Genomic DNA, 20,110 nt, shown 5'->3' with positions numbered 1-20,110 from the left:
ATAATCATTAGAATCTAAAATAAACAAACGTAAACTCTCTTTTAGCCCCTACCCACCCTGCAATCATGCCGGCCTGATGTTTGCTCCTACATAGCAAGGCTGAATCTGATGAAGGAGGTTCAGAAACCTCCCATACTTATAAGGAACTTCCACTGAGTATTTGGAAAAATCCTGCAGATGTTATATTTGTTGCATTAGCATTGGAATATTGTCACAAAAACACCACAAAAAACAACTTTCTGGGTTCTAAGACTGCAGTAGCATCATGCCTGTTACCATACTGAAATTTGGGTTTCCCATATTTGCTATACTTCAGCTATGTTCAGTTTTGCAGGTTCTGTTTAAGTTAGATTATATAAGTGTGTCCTCTAATTAATTATCTTATGCAACGCCTATCACTGTGAACTTCCTGTTATGATCTTCATTTAACATTAACGTAAATACTAATTTAACTCATATAGATTCTAGAAGTTTTTTTTTTTTTCCTGGCCCCTCTGTCTTTTCTCTTCCTGTTCCAATTTTCATTATAAATGTCTAAATGTTGCAAAAAAGAATTGCAACCATGTACTCCAAGTAAACAGATGCTTTTAGAAGTAGGCACAATCATATGCCTAGCAAAATAAAATATTCTCACATTAGACCCAAAAATTCTGTTTACCAAAATATTTCAAATAGGAAAAATGTACAAATGGCAAAATGTAATCTTAAGCCTCATGAGGTGAAAACACAGAGGAAAGTTTTGAGATGGATTAATATGTGCATGAGTGCATTGAGAATTTGTGGTGTTTGTAGTAATTTGAAGATAAAACTCTTTGGCAAAGTAAATTGCAAGTCATAGCACATTGGGAGCAAAGCCACATCCATCACTGTGGCTTAGGTAAATTCACAAAAAAGGATGCAACACAAATCTCAGCAGTACAGAAAGTGTAAGCTTACAGACATCAATAATAAATAGCCTGTCATGGGAGGTGGAAGTTGTGAGAGGAAGAAATGTGTTTTTCAACCCTGGTCCTCAAAGCACACTGCCCTGCATGTTTTACATGTTCCCTGCTTCAGCACACCCGATTTCATTTGGTGGCTGATTAACAGGCTCTTACTGAACTGTACTGAGCAGAGAAACACCTCAAACATGCAGGGCAGTTTGCCTTGAAGACCAGGGTTGAACACACTGCAATAGGATTTCTAAAGTAACATTAGGTTTTTGAAAATTAAGTTAGAATATTATTTCCTTTCTCACCTGGAATATGGCTATCCAAGCATAGCCAATATTGTCAAAGTTAACTGCTCCCTTGTGGGGGTTGTGGTCCCCGGGGAGGCAGTCACTGTAGTACTGGTTCCAGTTAACACAGTTGCTATTGCTAGCCCCACCCACTCCTGGTGGTGAACCAATCAGAGCAGATCTTTGGTGGGGAGCAGACAGTGAGCAATCCTCTCCTCCCTGGGTGAAGGGTGGCACATCGTGGCAGCGCAGCATCCCGTTCTCGCGGGGAGCTGAGCAGATGAACGGGCTGTCTTCACCTTCTTCAGGCATGTAGTAAGGATTTATGGAGAGGTTGTAAAATCTGGGTGGGACAAAATATAAATAAGTGAATATGGAATTTCAAAATGCAGAGGTTACAGATTTTGTCAAAAGACATTTGAATGTTATTTTTATGCCTCATTTAATATACTAACCCAGATGCATCCAGAACCAGAACAAAAGTGTGAACACTATCCTGGTCTCTACTTGTGAAGTGGAAACCATAATCACGCCTTTGAATTTATTCGCATGTTTTCCACATCTTTTGTCCTATTATAACTGCAAATTTCAATGCATTTCACAGGGAATTATTGTGGCTTAATCATGAAGAGAAAGTGGTCTTTATTTACAACCTTTGGACATTTAGAGAGTGCAAATTTAGACAGTTATTTGCAAATAGATCAAACTCACTCAGATTAAATGGAGAGTGTTATCAGGGACGTTTTTTTTTTTTGTCTTACCATGGATTCTAAAATCAATTTGGATCTGGACTCCTATTGGGTCATTTAAACCTTGAATAAGCTTGAATATAAACCATTATAGTTATGGCTATATGTTTACAGGGCATATATATTATGATGGGATATGCACCAGCATCCCTACAACCCAGTATGGATAAGAGGGTACAGACAATGAATACGGTTTTAGGGTCTACTAGAGGTGGAGATGATAACAGGTGACCAGTCTGAATATGTAAATTAATAACCTCATCAATACTGATGGCAGTTCAATAAAACGTTTGTAGCTCTGATTAATTACCATTGTGGCTTTTATTAAATTATTGATACTAATATGAGGTATTAAACCAAGTTTCAACTCAACTCTATTATTTCAGATATGATCCCAGTTGCTAAGAATCTGAGCAAAACAGGAAGAATTCTTTCTCACTATTGGCCTTTTAAAAATTTCCACTTTTATTTTACATCATCCAGCCTGAAACATGCTCCAGGATTTAGCTTACTTTATTAGTCTTAAAAACATAAAAAAATGGGTACAGATATGAATATGAACATACAGAAATATTATGATACAGGTTAGCTAAAATGAGGCACTGGCAGTTTATACAATCCTAAAGCCTCTGAACAGGAAGGAATCATCTTAATGTTCATTAATATCTATAAAAACAACAATATATATATATATATATATATATATATATATATATATATATATATGTGTGTATCTTTGGTTAGTACACCCTAACATTTAATACAAGCAATGAAAGGCTTAATGAAACTGTGCAACTCAGAGACACAGGAGAGAGGAGACTGTTTCACTGTGAGCACAAAAAATTTAATTATAAGAAAGGAATTACTAGGAAACCTCACTGGTTTCTTGTCGCAAAACTCAATCTGCCTCCAGCATTTTAGGTTGCCACAGTGAGAAAAGAAGGAGTAAACCAACTCTGCATATCTTAAGCCCAAGAACTGAGCCTTAAATTACAGCACACTATCAGTTAAGCATAACATAAAAAAGCCCTTTATTGGATGGGTAAATTTCAATAACGTTGGGGCCTGTATATGTGGACTTCCCCATTTGTGACCACAGGAGCAGAGAAAACTCCAGTTTAGAAACAAATGTATTTTAAAGCCTGGAGTACAGAAGAACTGGAGTACAAAACATAAAGAGAAGGAAGAAAGAGAAGTCAATTCGCCCTTTCTGCATGACCTACCCCACTTGTCACTCATGCATTGCCATTTTGTCTCAGTCTACTGTCATTTTGTAGTCGTTAAAAATATATTTTGTATCCATGTATGAGGAGCAGCGGCTCTACTCCGAGCTCCTCCCACATGGCCGAGCTCCTCACTCTGTCTCAAAGGGAGTGCCAGGCCACGCTACGGAGGAAGCTCATTTCAGACGATTGTATCCGGGATCTGGTTCTTTTGGTCATGACCCAAAATTCATGGCCATAGGTGAGGGTAGGAACTTAGACCGACCGGTAAATCGAGAGCTTTGCTTTTCGGCTCAGCTCTCTCTTCACCACAATGGACCAGCACAGCGTCCCCATTACTACGGCAGCCGCACCGATCCGTCTGTCGATATACCGCTCCATTGTCCCCTCACTTGTGAACAAGACCCCAAGATACTTGAACTGCTCCACTTGAGGCAGGAATTCCTCTCCAACCTTTTCTCCTTGAACCACCACCTTAACATGATGGAGGTATTTGAGTGCTCGAATGATCCTAGAGGCTATGTTGCCTGGGGCTTAAATGCCCCTGGTAGGGTCTCCCATGGCAAACAGGCTCTGGGTGACGGATCATACAAAGAGCGGTTCAAGATGCCTTCATTAACCCCAAAAAATCAAGGCACGTGATGTCGCCCGGTATGGCAGAGCCGGAGTCCCATCCTGGAGCCAGGCCTGGGGTCGGGACTCGTCGGAGAGTGCCTGGTGGCTGGGTTGCTCCTTGTGGGACCCGGCCAGGCCAAGCCCGAATGAGAGATGCGAGGCCATCTCCCAGTGGGTCCACCACTTGCAGGGGGAACCATGAGGGACCGGTGCAAAAAGAATGGGGCAGCGGAAGAAGGTGGAGACCTCAACCACCCAATCTCCAGATGCTTAAGCTGGCTCTAGAGATGTGGAATGTCACCTTGATGGGGGGGAAAGAGCCTGAGCTTGTGTGGGAGGTTGAGTGATATCAACTAGAAATAGTCTGGCTCACCTCCACGCACAGCCTGGGCTCTGGAGCCCAGCTCATCGAGAGAGATTAGACTATTTTCTACTCTGTCGCAGGGGGAGGCGGTGAGCCTGGGTGGGTTTGCTTGTTGCCTCCCAGCTCAGCCGTCTCGTGTTGGGGTTTACCCCAGTGGATTAGAGGATTGAATCCCTGCACCTTCGGGTTGGGGACAGGACTCTGACTGTCATCTTGGCCTACAGGCGGAGCAGTGGTGCGGAGTACCCTGCCTTTTTGGCGTCCCCTTCAGGGGCGCTGCATAGTGCCCCTCCCGGGTACTGCATTATTCTGCTGGGGGACTTCAACTCCTGCATGGGAAATGACAGTGACACCTGGAGATGTGTGATTGGTCAGAATTGCCTCCCCGATCTGAATCTGAGTTGTGTTTCATTATTGGACTTCTCTGCTAGTCACAGATTGTCCATAATGAACACCATGTTCAAGCATAAGGGTGTTCATCGGTGCACTTGGCACCAAGACACCCTAGGCAGGAGGTCAATGATCGAGTTTGTTGTCATGTCTTTCCGACCTTTTATTGAAGAGAGGGGCTGAGCTGTCCACTGATCACCACCTGGTGGTGAGATGGATCCACTGGAAGAGGAGAAAGCCAGACAGACTTGGCAAGCCCAAGCGTATAGTGAGGGTCTGCTCGGAACATCTGGTGGATCCCTCGGCCAGGGATGTATTCAGCTCCCACCTCTGGGAGGGCTTTGACCAGATTCCGGGGGAGGTTGGAGACATAGAGTCTGAGTGGACCATGTTCTCCTGGTCTATTGTCGATGCTGCCATCCATAGCTGTGGCCACAAGGTCTGTGGTGCCTGTTGCAGCAGCAATCCCCAAACCCGGTGGTGGTCACCAGCACAAAGGGATGTTGTCAAGCTGAAGGAGTCCTATCAGCTGTGGTTGGCTTGTGGGAATCCTGAAGCAGCTGACGGGTACCATGAGGCCAAGCGTGCCACGGCCCGGGCTGTGACAGAGGCAAAAACTCGAGCCTGGGAGGAGTTCAATGAGGCCATGGAGAAGGACTACCGGTTGGCTTCGAAGCGATTCTGGCAAACTGTCCAGTGCCTCACGAGGGGGAAGCAGTGCTTCGCCGACACTGTTTACAATGGGGGTGGGGACCTGCTTAACTCGACTGGGGACATTATCAGGCGGTGGAAGGAGGATCTCCATGAGGATATCCTCAATCCTGCCGTCAAGCATTACCTTGTGGAAGCAGAGGCTGGGGACTCGGGGTTGGACTCTTTCATTACCCAGGCTGAAGTCAACGAGGTGGTTCAAAAGCTCCACAGTGGCAGGGCTTCGGGGGTGGATGAGATCCACCCTGAGTAACTCAAGTCTCTGGATGTTGTGGAGCTCTCATGGTTGACACGCCTTTTCAACATTGCGTGGGAGTCGGGGCAGTGCCTCTGAACTGACAGAATGGGGTGGTTGTCGTCCTTCATAAGAAGGGTGGCTGGAATATGTGTTCCAACTATAGGGGTGTTACGGCTGGTGGCCGTATGTGTGTTTGTTTTGTACCTTCATCAACAGACTGGCCAGCCGATGTCGCTGAAAAGCACCGTTTTCCTCCGTGCTATCGGTACCGCTGTTTCTGATAGGATCGGATTTCTTCTTCGCTGGATACCCTCTTCTTCGCTGTTCCTGACGGACTCTGATCTCCCTGCGTGCTCTGCACTCCTCCTACTGGACGTCTCCGGGAGTTCATGTTGGACTATTCATTTCCTGGTTCTTCTGAATTCGCCGCCAATCAAGAAGGGACTACATTATATAAACTCTCTGCACCTGCCACTAAAGGCAGCTGGTATTTGGACAGAACAGCTCGCCACTTCTGACTTTGGTGTTGTAAAATTTTGAAGCTTGGTTATTGTTGTATGCTTACCTGCTCGTTGGGAAGCTTGGTTATTTTTGTGTGCTCACCTGCTTGATGACTCCATCTTGGCTCAAAGGAGTCTCTTTAAAGTTGATTGGGCTTTGTCTTGATTTGTTTGTTTGCTTTTTGTTAGCAGGGACGTTTTTGATTTAGGAAACTGTTGAATTAGTTTGTCCCTCCTTTTGGGGGATTATTTTTAGTTAAATTACTGATGGTTGTGTATTTTGTTAAATTTATGGTTATTGTGTATTTTGGGTTTTACCCCTTTTTATTTTCAAACGGTTTGTACTTTAAGTATCCTCCTTTTGTTTGTTTTGTTAAAAATAACGGAAACTGAACTAAAAAGAAATAAATTACTCTTTCTTTCATTAAACCAACAACACCTGGTTTGAATGTTTACTTCCCCCTACCCCTAGACCGAGTGGGGTCGTAACATTTAATGGGGGCTCGTCCGGGATCTCTTTAAATGAATCCTGTGATTGAAAGTGTAAACTTTAGCTTTGTCAGTTCAGAAAGTGACAAGGTCTTGGTAGGCCCCTGTTGTCACTTGTGCAAAATTTTAGTATGGCACAGTTTAACTTAAAACAGTTTTTGGAAAGTCCCTCTCTTGAACTAATAGAGTCATGTCGAAAGGATGATTTGGCACAAATTGCAGCACATTTCTGCATTTATTATTCTAAACAACTCCTTAAGAAGGAACTAAGGAATCTTGTAGTGGAGAAATTGGTAGAACTAGGAGTTCTTGTATGTTCTGAGATATCTGCGAGTTCTGTGGCTCAACCTGCTTTGACTTCTGCTGCTGTAGCTCAGTCCAAGGCCCTTTCTTCTGATGAAGGTGGTAAGAAGGTTTTGGGAAAACCTCCAGCAGTCTCTCCAGATGTGGATGCTGAGGTGGGTGTGGGGATTAAGACTCCTTACACACTCCCTCGGTTTAATCCTCTCTCTGACGCCAGTAGTTCGGCTGGGTCAAAGGCTGATGCTCGGATTAAAATCCGACTCGCTAGACTGCACCTTGAGGCCCAAGAGAAGGCACAGCAAAGGCAGTTCCAACTAGAAATGAAAAGGTTGGAAATTGAAGCAGACACTGCCATAAAAATACGTCAGTTAGAGCTTGAATCTCAGACTAGAATTAATGTTCCTGCTTTTGCAGTAAACTCCTCTTCTGTTGGTTATTCCACTACTTCACCTCAAATTAGACCTTTCGATATTACCAAGTATGTTGCTCTAGTGCCTGAATTCCGAGAAGCGGAAGTAGATTGTTACTTCTCAGCTTTTGAAAAAATAGCACAAGCTTTGCAGTGGCCTCCTGAAGCCTGGTCACTTCTGTTGCAATGCAAACTGTATGGAAAAGCTCAAGAGGTTGTTGCAACTCTCCCTCTTGCAGACACCCTAGATTTTGAAAAGGTAAAGGCTGCCATCTTAAAAGCCTATGAACTTGTCCCCGAGGCTTACCGACAAAAATTTAGGTCTTTTAAGAAAAATCCCAGTCAAACTTATGTTGAGTTCGCTAGGGAAAAGGGAACTCTTTTTGACAGATGGTGTTCTTCTTGTAAAGTCTCAAACTTTCTCAGCTTAAAAGAGCTAATTTTGTTAGAGGAGTTTAAGACCTGTTTGCCTGAACGCATTTCCATGCATTTAAATGAACAAAAAGTAGAGTCTTTGTCTGCTGCTGCTGTCCTTGCTGATGAGTATGTGCTTACCCACAAAACAATTTTTCAGTCCAATCCAAACAAAACTTCTGTTGTTAAGACGTGTGACACAGTCAAGCCCATACAATTGAAGGAAAACAGAGAGTGTTTTTATTGTCATAAAACAGGGCATGTCATTGCTAACTGTTTAGCTTTAAAACGGAAAACACAAACCTCTGTTCAGTCCCAACCGAAAGGTGTAGGACTCATTAAGAGAAAACCAAACATTGTAAGAGCTGAAGTTGACTGCACACCTGATCCCTGCTTCAACCCTTTTCTGTCGGATGCACTAGTTTCGCTCACTGGACAGCCTGAAGATCAGCGTTCTATTCGCATTCTGCGTGATACTGGAGGTTCTCAGTCCATTATTTTAGCTGACACATTACCGTTTTCTGAACAGTCATCATGTGGATATAGTGCAATTCTACAGGGCGTAGAAATGGGTTATGTTCCTCGGCCTGTACATCTGGTACATTTAAACTCCAAAATAATCTCAGGAATTTTTCCTATTGCTGTCTGCCCAGCACTACCTATCAAAGGTGTCGCATTACTGTTAGGTAATGATATTGCTGGCGGTAAGGTAACTCCTGCATTAGAGGTTTTGGATGTACCACAAAACTTGGGAACTAGAGATAACAAGTCATCACCCAAAGTAAACCCAACTGGTGTACTAACTCGTGCACAAAAACGTAAGAAAAAGGCTAAAAGTGATTATGTGGATTTGTCTGACAGTTTGTTTATGTCAGTGTTCTCAGGTGGTGGAGAATCTGACTCTGTTACAGAGGCTTCTGCAATTCCGGATTTGACTGGTGGGGATGCATTACAGACCCCTGATAGTGCTTTCCCAATCACTCGTGCTCACCTGCGCACTTCTCAGAGGTCGGATCCAACGTTAAAACCCTATTTTGAAGGTGTAGTAAGTCCTGATACGGCCAAGGATGAAGGTGTATCTTTCTTTCTGGATGATGGAATTTTAATGCGTAGATGGTGTCCTGTTCTGCTTCCTGGTGCTGATTGGAACATAGTTTTACAGATTGTGGTTCCTTCCAGTTATCGAAAGAATATTTTATCATTAGCACATGAAAGTAAATGGTCAGGACACTTGGGTGTTTCAAAGACATACCAACTGATTTTGAAACACTTTTACTGGCCTGGATTAAAAACAGATGTGGTTAAATTCTGCCGCAGTTGCCACATATGTCAGATGGCTGGAAAGCCTAACCAGACCATACCAAATGCTCCGCTCCATCCAATTCCTGCAGTGAAAGAACCATTTGAACGCATCATTATGGATTGTGTGGGTCCTTTACCACGAACCAAATCTGGTAATCAGTTTTTACTTACCTTAATGTGCGCTTCCACTCGCTACCCTGAAGCCATTCCTCTCCGTAAAATCACTGCTAGTTCAATCATTAATGCCATGACCAGATTCTTTTCTACATTTGGTCTTCCAAGAACTGTACAGACAGATCAAGGTACAAATTTCAAATCGAAACTCTTTAGACAGGTTCTTAAAGAACTAGACATTAAACATGCTGTTTCTAGTGCATATCATCCTCAATCTCAGGGAGCTTTAGAACGTTGGCATCAGACTTTAAAGTCTATGCTGAAGAAATACTGCCTTGAGAATAAGAAAAGCTGGGATGAAGGTATCCCTTTTGTACTGTTTGCAGCTAGAGAATCCACTCAGGAATCATTAAGATTTAGCCCTGCAGAACTAGTGTTTGGTCATACTCTTCGCAGTCCACTAAAAATTCTGAAAGAGAAACTTTTGAACTCTGACACTTCCGCTCAGGAAAACATTTTGGATTATGTTTGTAAGTTTCGTGAGCGTTTGCATTCTTCCCGTGCAATTGCACAAGAGTTCCTTTGTGACTCTCAGAAATCAATGAAAAGGCGTTATGATCATTCTGCTGTTCTTCGTCACTTTCAGGTTGGCGACAAAGTTTTGGCATTACTGCCTATCCCTGGATCTGCTCTTGATGCCAAGTTCTCAGGTCCTTATGAGGTTAGTGATCAACTGAGTGACACTGACTATGTGATAAACACTCCTGAAAGGAGGAGAAAAACCAGAGTGTGTCACATAAACATGCTAAAACCGTACTACATTCGAACAACTAACCCAAATATGGACCAGAGTAAAGTAAAACCCAGTGGCAGTGCAGCCATAATTGTGACAGATGATGTTAGCTCTGAATCGGGTGAAGATGGTTTAACTCTTCGCTCCAGTTTTCACCAAAGTCCTCGTTTGCCCAATTCTGAAATGTTGAAAGAGTTTTCAAATAGTCTTACACATTTGCCTGAAAGCCAACAAGATGATATTTTATCCCTGATGAGCAGTTTCCTATGTCTATTCAATGACATACCGACACGCACTACAGTACTTGAACATGACATTGATGTCGCTAATGCTAAACCCATTAAGCAACATCCTTATAGAATAAATCCTGTTAAAAGAGCTCTAATGAACAGTGAGACAGAGTACATGTTGCAAAATGGATTTGCAAAACACAGTTCGAGTTCTTGGAGTTCTCCCTGTTTGCTTGAAATGAAACCCGATGGCACACCACGTTTCATTACCGATTACCGCAAGGTAAATTCTGTTACAGTTACTGACTCATATCCACTTCCTCGCATTGAGGACTGTGTAGATAATGTGGGAAATGCTCAGTATGTAAGTAAACTAGATTTATTAAAAGGATATTGGCAAGTACCCCTCACGAAGAGAGCTTCTGATATTTCTGCTTTTGTTACACCAGACCAATTTTTACAGTACAATGTGATGGCATTTGGGATGTGTAATGCCCCTGCAACCTTCCAACGCCTAGTAAACATTGTTTTGTCTGGTTTGTCTAACTGCAGTGCATACTTGGATGATATAGTAGTATATACTTCTACCTGGACAGAACACATAACTGTTTTAAAACAAGTGTTCACTCGCCTTGCTAAAGCTTCTTTGACCTTAAACCTCGCCAAATGTGACTTTGGGAAAGCCACAGTGACCTATCTTGGTAGACAGGTAGGCCAAGGGCAAGTGCGACCTTTAAAAGAAAAAGTTTCTGCCATTACTTCGTTCCCTGTGCCTTGCACTAGAAAGGCTTTACGCCGTTTTCTTGGTATGGCAAGTTATTATAGGAATTTCTGTCGCAACTTTTCCACTATTGTTCATCCTCTGACTGGTCTATTAAGTCCAAAAGTCAACTTTGTATGGACCCCAGAATGTCAACATGCTTTTGATAGCATTAAATCTCTGTTATGTCATGCTCCTGCACTCTCTGCTCCAGATACAGAAAGGCCCTTTAAACTTGAGGTTGATGCGAGTGCAGTGGGAGCTGGTGCTGTCCTCCTACAGGAAGGTAAAAATGGAGCTGATCATCCCATTTGTTATTTTTCTAGGAAGTTTAACAGAAGCCAGCTTAACTATTCCATCATTGAGAAGGAAGCCTTGGCTTTGCTTTTGGCTTTACAACACTTTGAGGTATACCTTGGATCCTGTCCTTCTCCAATTGTGGTCTACACTGACCATAACCCACTTGTCTTCCTAGCACGTATGTACAACCATAATCAAAGACTCATGCGTTGGGCTTTAATCATTCAAGACTTTAATCTGAACATCAGATACAAGAAGGGTTCAGCAAACATCTTGGCTGATGCTTTATCAAGACAGGAGTTATGAAAACAAGAGTTTGTTATTAAAATGTAAGTGAAGGGATGGACATTTTGTTTCACATTTTTAGGGGGGGGGGTGTTACGGCTGGTGGCCGTATGTGTGTTTGTTTTGTACCTTCATCAACAGACTGGCCAGCCGATGTCGCTGAAAAGCACCGTTTTCCTCCGTGCTATCGGTACCGCTGTTTCTGATAGGATCGGATTTCTTCTTCGCTGGATACCCTCTTCTTCGCTGTTCCTGACGGACTCTGATCTCCCTGCGTGCTCTGCACTCCTCCTACTGGACGTCTCCGGGAGTTCATGTTGGACTATTCATTTCCTGGTTCTTCTGAATTCGCCGCCAATCAAGAAGGGACTACATTATATAAACTCTCTGCACCTGCCACTAAAGGCAGCTGGTATTTGGACAGAACAGCTCGCCACTTCTGACTTTGGTGTTGTAAAATTTTGAAGCTTGGTTATTGTTGTATGCTTACCTGCTCGTTGGGAAGCTTGGTTATTTTTGTGTGCTCACCTGCTTGATGACTCCATCTTGGCTCAAAGGAGTCTCTTTAAAGTTGATTGGGCTTTGTCTTGATTTGTTTGTTTGCTTTTTGTTAGCAGGGACGTTTTTGATTTAGGAAACTGTTGAATTAGTTTGTCCCTCCTTTTGGGGGATTATTTTTAGTTAAATTACTGATGGTTGTGTATTTTGTTAAATTTATGGTTATTGTGTATTTTGGGTTTTACCCCTTTTTATTTTCAAACGGTTTGTACTTTAAGTATCCTCCTTTTGTTTGTTTTGTTAAAAATAACGGAAACTGAACTAAAAAGAAATAAATTACTCTTTCTTTCATTAAACCAACAACACCTGGTTTGAATGTTTACTTCCCCCTACCCCTAGACCGAGTGGGGTCGTAACAAGGGGGATCACACTCCTCAGCCTCCCTGGTAAGGCCTATGCCAGGGTATTGGAGAGGGAAGTCCGGCCAATAGTCGAACCTCGGCTTCAACAGGAGCAGTGTGGTTTTCGTCCCGGCCGTGGAACACTGGACCAGCTCTATACCCTCTGCAGGGTACTCGAGGGTTCATGGGAGTTTGCCCAACCGGTAACAGTTTTGAGTTTCTTCTCTATGTCTCTGCAGTTCCCTGTTTAGTTGCTGTTATTCTTATTAGATGAGGCTCATGGTCACCCTTGTGTTTGGATATTCATATTACTTCTAAGTGGTCACACTCATCCATGTTTACTAGCCTCCCTCCTTCAGTTGCTTCGCATTCTACCTGCTACCAGCTGCTCCACATTTCAGCTTAACCTCTAGTTCATTGGTAATTTCTCCACCGAGACTATATTTCTATCTCTGGTTATTCATTGCTCACCACTCAATCCTATACCCCAGTCATTTTGACAGGGGTGTATAGACTTTTTATATAAACTGTGCATTTCATCATAGAGCTTGCAGACTTCATGGGGTGGGTATCTAGCTTGAGGTGAACCTTGACAAGTTTTGATACTCACCTGGCATAAAATAAAGGCTTTTTTATGTTGTGATTATTGACGTCACTTGTCATCATACGCTGCTCAAAAAAATAAAGGGAACACTTAAACAACACAATATAACTTCAAGTAAATCAAACTTCTATGAAATCAAACGGTCCACTTAGGAAGCAACACTGATTCACAATCAATGTCACATGCTGTTGTGCAAATGGAATAGACAACAGGGGGAAATCCTTGGTGATTAGCCAGACACACTCAATAAAGAAGTGGTTCTGCAGGTGAGGACCATAGACCACTTCTCAGTACCTCTGGCTGATGTTTTGGTCATTTTTGAATGTTGGTGTGTTGGTGGTGTTTTCACACTCGTGGCAGCATGAGACGGACTCTACAACCCACACAAGTGGCTCAGGTAGTGCAGCTCATCCAGGATGGCACATCAATGCGAGCTGTGGCAAGAAGGTTTGCTGTGTCTGTCAGCGTAGTGTCCAGAGCCTGGAGGCACTACCAGGAGACAGGCCAGTACACCAGGAGATGTGGAGGAGGTCGTAGGAGGGTAACAACCCAGCAGCAGGACCGCTACCTCTGCCTTTGTGAAAGGAGGAACAGGAGGAGCACTGCAAAATGACCTCCAGCAGGCCACAAATGTGCATGTGTCAGCACAAACGGTTAGAAACCGACTCCATGAGGATGGTATGAAGGCCCGACGTCCACAAATGGGGGTTGTGCTCACAGCCCAACACCGTGCAGGACACTTGGCATTTGCCAGAGAACACCAGGATTGGCTAATTCGCCACTGGCACCCTGTGCTCTTCACAGATGAAAGCAGGTTCACACTGAGCACATGTGACAGACGTGACAGAGTCTGGACACACCGTGGAGAGCAATCTGCTGCCTGCAACATCCTTCAGCATGACCAGTTTGGCAGTGGGTCAGTAATGGTGTGGGGTGGCATTTCTTTGGAGGGCTGCACGGCCCTCCATGGGCTCGCCAGAGGTAGCCTGACTGCCATTAGGTACTGAGATGAGATCCTCAGACCCCTTGTGAGACCATATGCTGGTGCGGTTGGCCCTGGGTTCCTCCTAATGCAGGACAATGCTAGACCTCATGTGGCTGGAGTGTGTCAGAAGTTCCTGCAAGATGAAGACATTGAAGCTATGGACTGGCCCGCCCGTTCCCCAGACCTGAATCCGATTGAGCACATCTGGGACATCATGTCTTGCTCCATCCACCAACGTCACATTGCACCACAGACTGTCCAGGAGTTGGTGGATGCTTTAGTCCATTTCTGGGAGGAGATCCCTCAGGAGACCATCTGCATTGTAGGGAGGTCATACAGACACGTGGAGGCCACACAATACTGAGCCTCAATTTGACTTGTTTTAAGGACATTACATCAAAGTTGGATCAGCCTGTAGTGTGTTTTTCCACTTTAATTATGTGTGTGACTCCAAATCCAGGCCTCCATTGGTTAATAAATGTGATTTCCATTGATGATTTTTGTGTGATTTTGTTGTCAGCACATTCAACTTTGTACAGAACAAAGTATTCAATGAGAATATTTCTTTCTTTCAGATCTCGGATGTGTTATTTGAGTGTTCCTTTATTTTTTTGAGCAGTGTATATTGAGTAATTTTGATGCTGTGCTACCTATTTTTTTTGTGACCGCTACACAAATATTTTGGAACTTGTTTACTTGGGATAGTAATCTTTATGCTTCAGACTTTTACAAAATTTCTCATTAATTTATGTGCAATGCTTAGCTTAAAGGTTTTATTATTGATTGGAAGATTCACAAAAATTGTCTGACATTTCTGTTTCTGGCATATACCGAAGATGCCAAACTGCTTTTTTTCTGTTAAAACTACAAATAAGAGGAGAGGGCCACAAGGCAACTGACATCAGCTAACATGAAGGTTCCTTCAAGTGTGTTGAGCATGTGATCTACTTCTACACCATTCATCTCTTCTGTCCATCCCCTGCATTCACACGAGACTGTTTCCCAATCAGGAGTAAGGAGACAGCTGCTTTATTGCTTATTAAATTAACATAATGCCTTTTTAAAGTGCTCAAGATGCCCATACAACCTGTTTACTTTAATAAACAATGAAGCGTCGTCCTCTCCATTCCACCCACTCCTTTATTTAATAGCACTTGTTGGAGAAGTTATTTGGAAATTAGAGCGAAATAGCAGATACAAATTGCATGGCTCAGTAAGGCCACATTTAATGGTATCCACCAAAAGAGCTATTTTCAATTAGAGACATGCATGAATTGAAAGCATGGGAGGGGTAAAGCAAAAGCTCTACTGACATCCATCTCAATGCTTAATTTTCATGTTTCAGTGTATTCTGATATTGCTTTTAATGGTGTTTTATTGCCCTTGTTTAAGTTCCACCACAGAGCTAAAAAAAACAAACATGTTCCTTGTGATAAAATTGAAAAGGTTCAAAATTTCTTATAAAAGAGTATGTGCTCATGATTTCAATTTTCAAACAGCAGAGATATGTTTTGCATGCCTGGTCTTCTGAAAAGTACGATGATGTTTCCTGCTCCCTCACGCAGAAAACAAAAGTCAGCCACATTTACTCTGGAACAATTTGTACCATTACATCAAAAGCAAAATTAGTTCAAGCACTTCAAAGTGACATTATTTGCTTCCCAGGGTTGTAACCACAAAAGCTTTTTCTTTCTGTTCCTACTTTCAGTTTCAATCCCAATGACTAAATCGTTCTCTGAGTTGTTCTCTGCATTGCCTAATGCTGTATTCCTGTCTGTCTGCATGTTCCTCTGAGTTCAGACGGGGGATGCTTGGCTGTTGGTTCTGTATCTAATGCTATTACATCCAATATAAAATAAATGAGGGGAAATGGGTGTGCCTGTGGTTTTTTTCAACATGCTAAATGTCAGATTTGGTCAGGTTTAAGGTTGGTCAATAACAGAATGCAAGCGACTGTCCACTGTCACTACATGCTAATCTAAGAGGAGGTAATGCCAGAAGTTACAGACTCAATGCAATCTGCTGGGTTTCCTTAGGTAGGACATGTTTTAACCAATTTGAATAATAAACTGAATTTAACTGCATTAATTTGAAAATTAGGATCAATTGCAATGTATATGCCTGACTTGGAATCTGCATGATTCAATTGAATTGACTTTGAAAAGTGTCTTGAGACAACATGTTTTATGTGTTGGCGCTATATAAATAAACTGAATTGAATTGAAATTTAAAAGACATCTCTTTGATAACTACTTTTGTGTTGTTGATTCTCATGCATATTGCAAGTACCAAATAGCTGTTAAATGGAAAGAAAGTGATACATGGCTTTCTAACTATTTGTTTTCCCAAAATCTTAAAAGTATTGTATTTGTATTCAGCCCCCCTGAGTAAATACTATATAAAACTGCCCTTTGGTTAAAGCTGTAGGTCTTTTGAGGTACATCTCTAGCAGCTTTGCACTTTGGGAGACTAAAATATTTCGTTTCTCTTTGCAAGATAGCTCATGATGAGTAAGCATAAACAGACTGCATATTGAACAGAAATGTTCAAGTTTTACAATGCATTCTCAGTTGGATTTAGGTCGGACCTTTGCCTGATCCATTCTAAGATATAAATGCTTTGATCTTAATCAGACCCTGGCATTTTACGGCCTGTGGGCCACATCCAGCCCGCTGACTACCTTTGATCAGCCTGCATGAATTTGTAGTAAAAGTTTGAATCCTGTTACTTTGTTATAGGAAAGGCAATGATCCACCTTTTCTTCTGAAGGCCAATCTTGCTTTCTTAATGTCAACGATGCACTTATGCGCCTCAACAAATGTGCTGAACAGCTTTCAAGAAAGTAGCACTTAGCACTTAAATATGTCAGCTAACACTGACACAGAATGCAGAGTTTATAACAAGACATGGCCTCCTTAAATGTGTCTTTGCCGTAAAGCTGTGTGCTTAGCGTGTGGAGAACATAAAGCGATATTTAAGGACTAAAATTTGAACTGCAATTAAGAGAGAAAACACAGACAAAAGTACAAGAATGCAGCATTCAGGACTAGCTTTGTAATATCCCACAAAACTGCAAGACACAATCAATCATTCTCTGATGAGGAGTTTGTCAAAGATTGTTGGACTCAGCACAGCTAATTTGCTTTGACAAAAAAAGATGCATTGCAAATGTGTCCTTGGCTCTGGACGAGAGTTGTGATGTCCATGATACAGCTCAGTTACATATGTTTGAATTCGGATAAACGAAATACTTTGAGATGACGGAGGAGCTGGCAACCATGTAGCCAATGAAAGGGAGTACAATGGGGAGTGATTTGTTCAAAAAAGACTTCAGAGGTAAATGCATCCATGGACACGTTGGGACTAAAATGGAATACACTGGTAGGTGTCACAACCAATGGCTGTCCAAATCTGAAAGGAAAAAATGTTTGACTTTTCAAGTAGATGCAAGGTAAAGTGTCTAAAATTAACCCAAAACAGAAACTGATATTTTTCCATTGCATCATTCATCAGGAGATGTTGTGCAAGTCAGTGCTACAAATAAGCAAATTATGTTGATGTTATAACTAAAATAGTTGATTTCATCAGGGCAGGAGCATCGAATCAGTTTGATTGAACATAGTGACATAGGCTATCCGACCACAGATAGATGGCTCAGCCTGTGCAAGATGCTTAAAAGAGTATGGGACCTGAGAGCAGAGATTAGAAAGTTTTGTAAAAAAAAAAACAAGGACATAGCAGAGCTCTCAGATTTACACTGGATGTAGGCAAATCTGGCTTTTGATAATGATGTAACTGCAATAACGAATGAACTAATTACTAACCTGCAAGACAAGGGTTCCTCGCACATAAAATGTACAGCTTGGTCACAGCTTTCATGAGAAAGCTGACGTTTTGTTTAAGTCAATTAGAGGGCAACATTCTCACTCACATGCCAGCAATGCAGAAAGTCTCACTATCAGCTAATCACCCCCAAAAGTATTTATCCGTGTTAGGGGCACTGCATGGTGAGTTTTCATGTTTTGAAGAATTCAGAATCAGAATATCGTTTATTGTTAGTCTTACAAGACAAGAAATTTGGAGAAAAAGCTGTCTGGTCTACACTATCTATAAAGTGCTTCTCTTTCCCCATTTTAAAGTGGTCCTAACCAATAGAATAAATGTTTGCAAAAGCTCAAACTGTTTCAGTCAGCTAAAGTGTTATGTGAAATGTTTAAAGCTTGGGATATTTATTCATGACCCAACTGTGTTTTAAGCTTCTCTACAACCTTATATCTGATATGTAATTTGAAGGGGGTGCGTAAAATCACATGTCGCACTTTGTAGATTTTTATTTGTAAAATATTTGAAACCTTGTTTTTTTTTTTTTCTTCCCTCAAAATTATGAACTACTTTGTGTTAGAGTACCACATTAATTCTAATAAAATTCACTCAAGTTTGTGATTGTGATGTGATAAAAAGTGAAATAGTTCAAGAAGCACCAATAATTTAGAAAGGCACTGTTGTGGTCATTTATGTTGAATTTTGTAAATCATAAGTTCTATTTCCTTATAGGTTGTTAGAATATATTTCAGTTTGTTTGGAACTATGATATGAAATTAATTGTTTGGAATTATTATGATTTCTTTGGTAACTTTTAAGCCCCTCCCAGTAATTTAAGATATTAAGAACACACTGTGCGGTCCTTGTTGGGAAAATGCCCGGTGTGATGACAGGAGGTTTTTTACAATAATTTTTTGACTTAAATGTCACGGCCTTTCTGTTTCCAAGTCAAAATAGTTCCAAAAAAAAAGGCTGTTCGTGGCAACAGGTGGCCTACAGGGGTTGGACAATGAAGCTGAAACACCTGTCATTTTAGTGTGGGAGGTTTCATGGCTAAATTGGACCAGCCTGGTAGCCAGTCTTCATTGATTGCACATTGCACCAGTAAGAGCAGAGTGTGAAGGTTCAATTAGCAGGGTAAGAGCACAGTTTTGCTCAAAATATTGAAATGCACACAACATTATGGGTGATATACCAGAGTTCAAAAGAGGACAAATTGTTGGTGCACGACTTGCTGGAGCATCTGTGACCAGGACAGCAAGTCTTTGTGATGTATCAAGAGCCACGGTATCCAGGGTAATGTCAGCATACCACCAAGAAGGATGAACCACATCCTACAAGATTAACTGTGGACGCAAGAGGAAGCTGTCTGAAAGGGATGTTCGGGTGCTAACCTGGATTGTATCCAAAAAACATAAAACCACGGCTGCCCAAATCACGGCAGAATTAAATGTGCACCTCAACTCTCCTGTTTCCACCAGAACTGTCCGTCGGGAGCTCCACAGGGTCAATATACACGGCCGGGCTGCTATAGCCAAACCTTTGGTCACTCATGCCAATGCCAAACATCGGTTTCAATGGTGCAAGGAGTGCAAATCTTGGGCTGTGGACAATGTGAAACATGTATTGTTCTCTGATGAGTCCACCTTTACTGTTTTCCCCACATCCAGGAGAGTTACGGTGTGGAGAAGCCCCAAAGAAGCATACCACCCAGACTGTTGCATGCCCAGAGTGAAGCATGGGGGTGGATCAGTGATGGTTTGGGCTGCCATATCATGGCATTCCCTTGGCCCAATACTTGTGCTAGATGGGTGCGTCACTGCCAAGGACTACCGAACCATTCTTGAGGACCATGTGCATCCAATGGTTCAAACATTGTATCCTGAAGGCGGTGCCGTGTATCAGGATGACAATGCACCAATACACACAGCAAGACTGGTGAAAGATTGGTTTGATGAACATGAAAGCGAAGTTGAACATCTCCCATGGCCTGCACAGTCACCAGATCTAAATATTATTGAGCCACTTTGGGGTGTTTTGGAGGAGCGAGTCAGGAAACGTTTTCCTCCACCAGTATCACGTAGTGACCTGGCCACTATCCTGCAATAAGAATGGCTTAAAATCCCTCTGACCACTGTGCAGGACTTGTATATGTCATTCCCAAGACGTATTGACGCTGTATTGCCCGCAAAAGGAGGCCCTACACCATACTAATACATTTTTGTGGTCTAAAACGAAGTGTTTCAGTTTCATTGTCCAACCCCTGTAGTTTATTGAACGCACTTTTCGATCACTTTTTGTCTTTGTAAGATGAGATGTAGGAATTTTTTGGTTATTATTTTGCCTATAATTTTGCAAGAAATAAAAAGATATTTTTCAAACAATAAAGTCA

At 42.2% G+C, this 20,110-nt stretch overlaps 1 protein-coding gene and 1 long non-coding RNA gene across 4 annotated transcripts in view; both read right to left on the bottom strand.

Annotated features, from left to right (window-relative positions):
- LOC124862289 (voltage-dependent T-type calcium channel subunit alpha-1H-like) overlaps positions 1–20,110 on the bottom strand; it is a 221,452-nt gene that overhangs the window by 90,586 nt on the left and 110,756 nt on the right. For all 3 annotated transcript variants that reach the window (XM_047356113.1, XM_047356111.1, XM_047356112.1), the window contains exon 7: positions 1,238–1,562. In XM_047356113.1, coding sequence (XP_047212069.1) covers positions 1,238–1,562 — 325 coding nt within the window. The remainder of the gene's footprint in view (positions 1–1,237; positions 1,563–20,110) is intronic.
- On the bottom strand, positions 8,881–11,671 carry LOC124862291. Its single transcript, XR_007036896.1, has 2 exons — positions 11,538–11,671; positions 8,881–9,210 (listed from the first exon to the last, which is right to left on the bottom strand). It is a non-coding gene; the product is annotated as an uncharacterized LOC124862291 (long non-coding RNA).

The sequence above is a fragment of the Girardinichthys multiradiatus genome, chromosome X (assembly GCF_021462225.1).
Source record: "Girardinichthys multiradiatus isolate DD_20200921_A chromosome X, DD_fGirMul_XY1, whole genome shotgun sequence".
Classification (NCBI taxonomy): Eukaryota; Metazoa; Chordata; class Actinopteri; order Cyprinodontiformes; family Goodeidae; genus Girardinichthys; species Girardinichthys multiradiatus.
This window is presented reverse-complemented; position numbering and strand designations above follow the sequence as displayed.